This window comes from Phocoena sinus, chromosome 3, assembly GCF_008692025.1.
Source record: "Phocoena sinus isolate mPhoSin1 chromosome 3, mPhoSin1.pri, whole genome shotgun sequence".
In the NCBI taxonomy this organism is placed as follows: domain Eukaryota; kingdom Metazoa; phylum Chordata; class Mammalia; order Artiodactyla; family Phocoenidae; genus Phocoena; species Phocoena sinus.
In genome coordinates this window covers 24,177,038-24,186,491 of record NC_045765.1, presented here as the reverse complement: position 1 = coordinate 24,186,491, position 9,454 = coordinate 24,177,038, and the positions used below count along the sequence as shown (strand labels likewise).

Here is a 9,454-nt window from a genome sequence, read left to right as displayed (position 1 = left end):
GATCTTCCTGGACCGGGGCACGAACCCGTGTCCCCTACGTCAGCAGGCGGACTCTCAACCACTGCGCCACCAGGGAAGCCCTGGGGCGAAGTTTTGCAAAGCCAAGTGGTTGGTTTGTAATGACGCTCAAACATGCGTGCGCCTCAAAATCTTTGGTGAGGGGAAGTGCTTGCTCTAAATTCAGAGACCCAGATCCCGACCTAACGCTGTCTGATTTTTCAGGGTTGTGGTGGAACACAAAAATCTGCATTTTGAACAGGCTCCTCGGTGATTTTGAAGAAGCAAGTTAGCCGACTGCATTTACAACAATGTTAAATCATGATGTTAAATCACCCCTACCATACGCCTAGACGACCTCTGCGGAGGGTAACAGGGGCAAAGAGTTTGGGGTAGGAGAGGGACTACTGATAATGTACCTATTAAAAGAACATCAACAAGCTTTTATTGCAGGCCCTACAAAAGTGCCCCTTCTCCCCAGCGGCACGAAGTCACCGGGTTCCAGGCATGACTCCCGGAGCCGCCTAGCGCTCCCGTGGCCCCCGAAAACGAGGCACTGCGATCCCACCCCATGCCGGAGGGGGCGCTATTCAGTTTCGTTCCGATAGGAATGGAGCATTGCTTTCTTTCTGCGCTTGCGCGGCAAGGAAGCCTCACTTCCGGCCTTGTGCGCCCAGGGTCTGAAACCTGCGGTCGCCAGGTAGGTGAGTGTAGGGGCCGCCTACATCCCTGGAGTTGTCTCTGCGTGACCCCCAACCGTGCAGTCCGAGTCCTCCTCCCACAGTTAGCCTCAAGGTCCCAGTGCCACCTTCGGCCCAGATCCGTTTAGTCAAGCATGTGCTCCCCACGCACGCTTTGCTCTGTGTAACACCCAGACCCCTCACATCCTTCGTTTTCCTTCAGTCGCCTTCTTCCGAGGCCACCTCCCTAGAGCCCTTGCGCAGGGATGGGAGAAGTGTCCCGGATGCAGAGAATGCCCCGGTACCCCATTGAGCGTCCCTTCGCTCTCTCCCTTGCCTTTCTTTGCAGACCGTCACCATGAAGTTCAACCCCTTCGTGACCTCGGACCGCAGCAAAAACCGCAAACGTCACTTCAATGCCCCCTCCCACGTGCGCAGGAAGATCATGTCGTCTCCACTCTCCAAGGAGCTGCGGCAGAAGTACAACGTTCGCTCCATGCCCATCCGCAAGGACGACGAGGTCCAGGTATGTGTCCTCCGGGCTCTGGTTACCCAGCTGCGTGGCGCTCGGGCGCCGCCTTTGCCTGAGAACGTCGAGTGTGCTTGGACGTGGAGGACTGGCAGGTAATGTGACCCTGCAGATGTGTTAGACCGGAGATGGGGCCCAGAGTCACCAGAGAGCGCCTGTCCAGCCTAATTTAGAGCATTCCAACTCAATTCTTTAATAATAATAATTTGAGAAGTATACTGTCCCAACCAAGCAAAACTCTTGTTTTCTTATTTTGTCTGCGGAGGCCGCTAGTTTGCCAGGCGTTACCCAGGGTGGCTGTTTGAACCAGACTTTGCAGGGGAATGTTTTGCAATAAGAGTAAGGTCTTGTTATCATTGAGTTTAGTGGAAGCTGGGCACTTGATGGTGCTGGACTTGGCAGGGAGAACGGAGAAGCAGCAGCAAGTCAGAGGCCTGAAATTGTGAGAGTACGGCCCATGTGAGAAAGTATAAGCCCTCTGTTCTCTGTGACTGGAGCTTAGGACTAGGCTGTGTAGTAGAGAGGGCAAGTGAGGGTGAGCAAAATAGACAGGGGCTCTGTTCATTCCTTGAGGGAATATTTACTGAGCACTTACCAGGCAGTGTTCCCTAGAACACTAACAGTGCACAAGATCTACAGGCCCCTCTTAAAACCTCAGCACTATTGACTTCTTGGGCTGGATAATTCTTTGTTGTGCTGAGCTCTCCTGTGTACTGTAGGATGTTTAGCAGCATCCCTGGTCTCTCCCCACTAGATGCCAGTAGCACCTCCTCATAGTTATGACAAGCAGAAATATTTCCAGGTATTGCCCAGTGTCTCTGGGGAGCAAAATGCACCCCTGCCACCCTCCCCCAGTTGAGAACCATTGTTTTAGAGAATAAAGTAAGGGATTTGGTGGATCACCTAAGGCACTGGGACTCTGAAGCTTTGAGGAGGAAAAGACTGGAAGCAGGGGATAAGTTAGGCTGAGATTGTGACAGGAATAGCATAGAAAAAAATAATTCAGAAGTATGGTTCAACCTCTTCTCTCCTGGATCCTTCCCATCAGGCATGTTCTAGAATGGGGGGGATTGCAAATGCCTCTAGGGTCTAGTTAGGCAAATTAAAGGAAGTGGGCTCTTTTAAGGGAGATAGTCATATACCCTCTGCCCATCGCTGCACTAGGGAAATGAAGACTCTTCAGTTACGTTCAGTTGTTGTCAGATTCTTCAGTTTTGCAAGAGACCTGGAAAATCTGGATTCTTTACTTTATAGAAACTGCTTTTGGCTGAGATCACCAATAACCTCTTATTTATTTATTTATGTATGTATGTATTTACTTATGGCTGCATTGGGTCTTTGTTGCTGCGTGGGGCTTTCTCTTTCTTGCGGTGCGTGGGCTTCTCTTGTTGTGGGGCACGGGCTCTAGGCGCCTGGGCTTCAGTAGTTGTGGCACATGGGCTCACTAGTTGCGGCTCGCGGGGTGTAGAGTGCAGGCTCAGTAGTTGTGGAGCATGGGCGTAGTTGTTCCACAGCATATGGGATCTTTCCGGACCAGGGCTTGAACCCGTGTCCCCTGAATTGGCAGGCAGATTCTTAACCACTGTGCCACCAGGGAAGTCCCCACCAACCTCTTTATGACTAAATTCAGTGGTCACATCTTGGTCTCACTGTCGTTGACTTTTGTTTTTGTTTTTTTTCTGGCTGCGTTGAGTCTTTGTTGCTGCGCGTGGGCTTTCTCTAGTTGCGGCGAGCAGGGGCTACTCTTCATTGTGGTGCACGGGTTTCTCATTGCCGTGGCTTCTCTTGTTGCGGAGCACAGGCTCTCAGTGCGTGGGCTTCAGTAGTTGTAGCACGCGAGCTCAGTAGTTGTGGCTCACGGGCCCTAGAGTGCAGGCTCAGCAGTTGTGGCGCAACGGCCTTAGTTGCTCTGCGGCATGTGGGATCTTCCCGGACCAGGGCTCGAACCCGTGTCCCCTGCATTGGCAGGCGGATTCTTAACCACTGCGCCACCAGGGAAGCCCTGTCCTTGACTTTTTCAGCAGAATTTGGCATAGGTTGCACCACCTTACTTCTTGAAATAGCTTCTCTTTTTAGCTTCTGTGACACTTCAGGCTCACAATTTACTTGCAACTTCCCAGACTCCTTTGCTGGCTATTTCTCCTCTGCCTGGTCCCTAAATGCTGGATTTTGTCACAGGGCCTGCACCTGGTCTTCCATTGGCTGGCCTACATGGTCTACCTAGGTGGTAATATTTATTCCTAAAGTTTTAAATGTCTGCTCTGTGCTAACACCTCCCTCTTTTACATCCCAGTCCAAACTACTTTTCTGACCACAGAGCTGTAGATCTAACTGCCTGCTGAACATCTGTATTTGAATATCTCACAGACATCTCAAGCTTCTTATGCATGAGATCCTGATATTCCCGCTGCCTCTAAAATCTGATTCTCATCCCATCTTTCACACCTCAGTAAGTGACACTTCTATCTCCCCACTTAGGTATATCATAAACCTTTAAATTATTACTAACTTTCCCTAACCCCTCTCTTCTAATCTATCACTAAGTCTTGTTGATTTTACCTCCAAAATACCTCTTGAATCTGACCACTTCTTCATATTTCCATTTTAGTTCAAAGCATCTGTCGCTTCCACTGTTACTGTAGTCCACTCTCCACAGAGCGGCATTGTTTGCAAATCAGATCCTGCTTAAAACCTATCCGTGGTGCTTGATGTGCTGACTGTAAAATCTAAATCTCTGACAAGGCCCTGCGTGAGCCAGTCCAGGTCTAATTCTCTGACCTCATCTCATCTTATTATCCCCCACATGCTCTGTCCTTCAAACACATTGGTCTTTTCAGGTCCTTAAATGCACCTAAATCTTTTCTCCCTCTGCGTCTTTGTCCAGAATGCTCCCTCTGCCTGGAGTGCTCTTCTCCCCTTTACCTGGCTAACTCCTCCTTTTGCAGGTCTTATATTAATGTCAGTTCCTCAGAAAAGCCTTCCCAGATACTTTACTCAGTATTTTAGTATAGCATCCTTTATTCTTTTTTCATAGCATTGAACACAATTTGAGATCATTTTTTAAAAAAAACTGAGGCATAATTTACATACAGTGAAATGCACAGGTGAGTTTTGGCAGATGTAAAACCATGTAGCGTCACCCTAATATGACGTAGACCATTTTTTATCATCTCAGTATCTTCCCATGTGCCCTGTTCCAGTTAGGATTATATATTTGCATGTTTACCTCTCAGCTGCCTACTACCCATCAGACTAAGCTCCGTGAGGCCAGAGAACTCTTCTTTTTTGTTGCCTGACCTCAGTGCAGAGCCTGGCACACAACAGGGGCACAATCAATATTTATTGAATGGATGAAAACTGTTGACGGGTTGGAATTGGAAGATGAGATAAAGAAAAGGAGCGCAGGGGCTTCCCAGGTGGTACAGTGGTTAAGAATCCACCTGCCAACACAGGGGACATGGGTTCGAGCCCTGGTCCGGGAAGATCCCACATGCCACGGAGCAACTAAGCCCATGTACCACAACTACTGAGCCTGCGCTCTAGAGCCTGCGAGCCACAACTACTGAGCCCACGTGTCACAACTACTGAAGCCCATGCGCCTAGAGCCCGTGCTCCGAAACAAGAGAGGCCACTACAGTAGGAAGTCCGTGCACCGCAACGAAGAGTAGCCCCCGCTCGCCGCAACTAGAGAAAGATGGTGCGCAGCAACGAAGACCCAACACAGCCAAAGATAAATAAATTAAATAAATAATTTTTTTTAAATGTGTAAAAAAAAAAAAAAAGACAAGGAGGGCAGGGGAGAAGGAGCTGCCGTTTTTTTAATGCCTGTGGGGTTATGAATGGTTTCTTTTTTAGATATGAAGAAAATGAAACTCAGGTAAAGTAATAAAGAATAATATAGAAAATGAGTGTCTGAGCCAGGAATCCAGGTCTCTTAACTCCAAAGGCCATACTGGGTAAGCACTTCTCTGACCAGGAGAATAAAATCGTCCCAGCTAGGTTTGTTAAAACTGCCTTTTCTCTCTTGGGATCTTCTAAGTCTCACCTACCTCTTTCTCTGAGCAGTTGACTATGCCTCCTGTTTTACAGAGGAAATTCGAACTATTGTCCAGGATGTTGCACAACTCCCGGCTCCACACCCTCTGGCTTACCTGCAGTTGCACCCCTCCCATCTTCATTCTCTCCTGTTACAGTGAAAGAGAAATCCCTGTTTCTGTGTAAGCTATCCTGCTGCCACTGCATGTGACATCCACCACTCTCTTACTGCCCTCTTGAGATCCTTCTATCCATTATCCCCCTTCTCTACAGTTTCCTTTACCTCTTCCTCCATACTTGTTCCTTCTCATCAGCATTTAAACATATTCATGTTTCCCCCTCTTTAAAAATAGAAAATTATCCCTTAACTTCCCATCCACGTTGAACATGTGTCCTCTCTCTCATCCTCTTCAGATCCAAGCTCCTTGGGTCAGTCTTTTTTCACCTTCGTCTTCTCACCTCCGGTGAACTTGTTGCCTTATCGTAACGGCTTCCATCCCACTGCTCCACCGAAAGCACTGTAGCCGTGACCACCAGTGACCAGCTTGTTGTCATCTGTTACTTTATCCTTCCAGTAGTTGACCATCCTAGGGCATTTGGCCTTCTTGTCTTGGCTACTCTAACACCACACTTCCTGGTTTGCCATTCTTCCTGGCCACTTCAGTCTCTTTCGTAAGCTCTTCCAAAATGTTGGCTTTTCTTAGATTTCTACATTCCTGTACCACCAGCTCCCTAAGTAAAATCAAGCTTTGAGTTGCCATCTCTTTGGATGACTCGCAGGTCTTTGTTACCAGCCCAGTTGGCCTTCCCGCTGTGTATGGAATTTTCATGTTCCATGCCTCTGGGAAAGGCACATCCATCCATCCAGTTGCCCAGCCAGACTCTGGAGGTCATCCTCGCCTCTTCTCCCTCACCTTTCCACAGTCGATTGAGTCTTATCCTGTCTCCCTCCTCTCTGGGTCTAGCGTTTGTCCACTGCTGTTTATCACGGGTGTCCCTTTGACTCCTTTTATTAACACCTTTCTTCAATCAGGATGATACTTAATAGGGGCTTTTTCACCTACTTTTTCCATGTGAGGGTCTCTGGTCACGTAGACTGTGGTGGATCTTCAGTGAGGCATGCGTGGCTCTTGTCTTTTCAACCTGAAAATCGCCTTGGTGAGTAAGCTGAACAATATAGGTAGACATTTTAGGAGTATTGGGATTCGCCAATTCTTTACATGTGGTATTTCCTCTGTGCTTATATGGCTACTGTTTAATAGGCTCCTGCCTTTAGGGAAACCATAATAATCTAGTTAGTTTTTGAGTAGAATTGGAGCATGAGCTGATTTTTAGTTGCAAAAATAGCCCACAAGATTTTAATTTAACGTTTTTTTTTCTGACTATAAAATATTTGTATTAATTGTAGAAATCTTGAAATTTAGAAGAACATAAGTTAAAAAATAGTCATCAGTAATTCTCCTTCCTTCCTAATGGCAACCATAATTGACATTTGGATATATCGTCATCTCATGTTACATGCCATATACAAATATGAAGCATATACACATAAGATTCAGACTATATATATAGCCTTGTATTCTCCTTTTTTGTCTAAAGGTCATGTCTTAAGCATTTTCCTTGGTCATAAATTGTTTTTTGAAAACATGGGTTTTAGATGGTTGCCTGAGAATCTCAATATAATTTTTTTTTTAATTGAAGTATAGTTGATTTACAATGTTGTGTTAGTTTCTGGTGTATAGCAAAGTGATTCAGTTACTAAGTATAATTTCTTTAACCATTCTCTGTTTAGATCTTGAGAGTGATTATATATTCTTTTTATTTTACTTTTTGTAAAAAATTGAGCTATAATTGATGTATAACACGTATTACTTTTAGTTATTTATTTTTAATATTTATTTTTGGCTGCGCTGGATCTTCATAGCTGTGCGTGGGCTTGCTCTAGTTGCGGCGAGCGGGGGCTACTCTTCGTTGCAGTGCATGGGCTTCTCATTGTGGTGGCTTCTCTTGTTGTGGATCGTGGGCTCTAGACGCATGGGCTTCAGTAGTTGTGGCACACGGGCCCTAGAGCGCAGGGAGTTCAGTAGTTGTGGCATGTGGGCTTAGTAGTTATGGTGCACAGGCTTAGTTGCTCCACGGCATGTGGGATCTTCCTGGACCAGGGATCGAACCCATGTCCCCTGCACTGGCAGGTGGATCCTTAACCACTGGACCACCAGGGAAGTCCCTAACGTGTATTAGTTTTAGATGTACAGCGATTATATCTTTTTACTCTCAGGATTAGTCATGTGATGACTATCTTAGTTCAAGGAATGTTTTGTTCAGGTAAGAGAAGAAAAAAATACAGGCAAGGAATTTTCCACCTGACTTAGAATAATACAAAGCAGATTTATACCAAAAAAAAAAAAAAAAAAACCCCAGCTGATTTTGATTGAATCAAAATTTGACTGAATACAAAAAGTTCTATTTTTAGCCTGTGTGTTGCTGATAATTAGTTTCCTCACTATGATGTTCAAGCATTAGAAATGGGGAGAATTCTCTTTTTTATTTTCTCTCAGGTGGTTCGAGGACACTACAAAGGTCAGCAGATTGGCAAGGTAGTCCAGGTGTACAGAAAGAAATATGTCATCTACATCGAGCGGGTGCAGCGTGAGAAGGCTAATGGCACAACTGTCCACGTGGGCATTCACCCAAGCAAGGTATGGCCTGGGACTGCGCAGTGGTAGTGGGCGTGTAGCATAGCATTCCTACTAGAGTTGTTGGCTGTTGGTACTTTCTGCACAGGCGGCCACGGTAAGGACTTCCCTGGGAGGAAGGCTTGGTTGGTTCACTGGCTTAGTGATATCATGAGGGATCCAGTTCCTTTCCCTGTCTGTTTTGTCATCCTTGGTGAAGGCCCCGTCTGCAAGCTGGTAGCAAGAGTGTTCCAGGCATCACTTTCCCACTAGAGAGTGTCCAGAGGGAGAAGAGAGAACACCTCTTCCTTCGGCCCTCACACCCACCTGGTGGAATATGCTGTTCCTCCTTTAACCTCCCATTTTATACGTTGTATTGTAGGGTCTCTCCTCCAGAGTTTCAGATCCTTAAGGGCAGAATGGTTGGGTCTCACTCATCTTTATGATCTCTGTATTGCCCAGCAGCTGGTGGGAATGCAGGTATTTTTAAAACAATGCATTTTGCCAGCCAAGGGCAAATTATACTGCCGACATGGATAGACAAACCATCCATGTGGGTAGTATAATGTTTCACAAGCTAAATGACACTTCGTACCACTAAATTATCTAAATGGTCTTCTAGAGCCACAAGAGTTAGGAGCTGGGCATTGGGTAGCAGAAGAAGGAACCCAAGCTACTGTTGTCGAGGGAAGATCTGCTGTATAAGATTAATTGTGGTTGTAAGTCCTTTCTCCTTAAAAAAAAAAAAAAAAAAATTCAATATCTGTTTGTTCTCTTATGCTAACAGGTGGTTATCACCAGGCTAAAACTGGACAAAGATCGGAAAAAAATTCTTGAACGCAAAGCCAAATCTCGACAAGTTGGAAAAGAGAAAGGCAAATATAAGGAAGAACTTATTGAGAAAATGCAGGAATGAATATAACCTTTAGTGCAACCACGGTTTACCTGTAGATTCTTTTGCCTGGTGTGTATTCCTTTGAAACTTTTCCAGGTGTCTCTGGAACGTTTCATTTCCTTCCTATTTCGTTATTGATATGTGGCTCTGTATATCTACTTTAGCTGTTTCGATTAATAATTTTATGAATAAAAATTGGACACGTTTTCTTGTTCCAAAACATATTTATTGCCTTTTAGATAAAATCCATCTTACTTTCAATTCCCCACCGCCAGTCTTTCACATGCTTAATCCACAGGGCAGCAAAATACAGCAGCAGTGAGGTTAAGACAGCCCTGCTCCTGCCTGGACCCTCACGCCGATGGGGCAGACAGGACAGGGCTCTGGTCCCTGAGGCAGAGGTTGTCCCACTCGGTGTAGGTCCGGCTGTGAACTGGCACGCACAGAGGGCAGTGCTGCTCAGCACTCACACTCAGGCCTGCCAGTCTGCTCTCTGGCCAGCTTCCTCTCCCTCACACCCCAACCAAACCCAAGGGCGTGCAGCTCACTGACCCAGCTGCCCTGCCGAAGTCTTGACCTTGCTAGTGCTATTTCCATGTGACTGAAATGCCCTCCTCTTTCCCGGGGTTCAACTCAGAAAACT

General features: G+C 46.3%; 1 protein-coding gene across 2 annotated transcripts; it reads left to right on the top strand.

The window, feature by feature from the left end:
* Window positions 1–572: 572 nt before the first annotated feature.
* RPL26L1 (ribosomal protein L26 like 1) lies at window positions 573–9,072 on the top strand. 2 transcript variants are annotated; one of them, XM_032629173.1, is made up of 4 exons: window positions 573–701; window positions 1,027–1,203; window positions 7,800–7,940; window positions 8,704–9,072. In XM_032629173.1, the coding sequence occupies exons 2-4, from the start codon at window positions 1,036–1,038 to the stop codon at window positions 8,830–8,832; spliced, it is 438 nt and encodes a 145-aa protein (XP_032485064.1). In that variant the 5' UTR covers window positions 573–701; window positions 1,027–1,035; the 3' UTR covers window positions 8,833–9,072. The 2 variants fall into 2 exon arrangements, with proteins under 2 accessions (XP_032485064.1, XP_032485063.1); XM_032629172.1 differs by having other exon boundaries at window positions 610–697.
* Window positions 9,073–9,454: the final 382 nt, after the last annotated feature.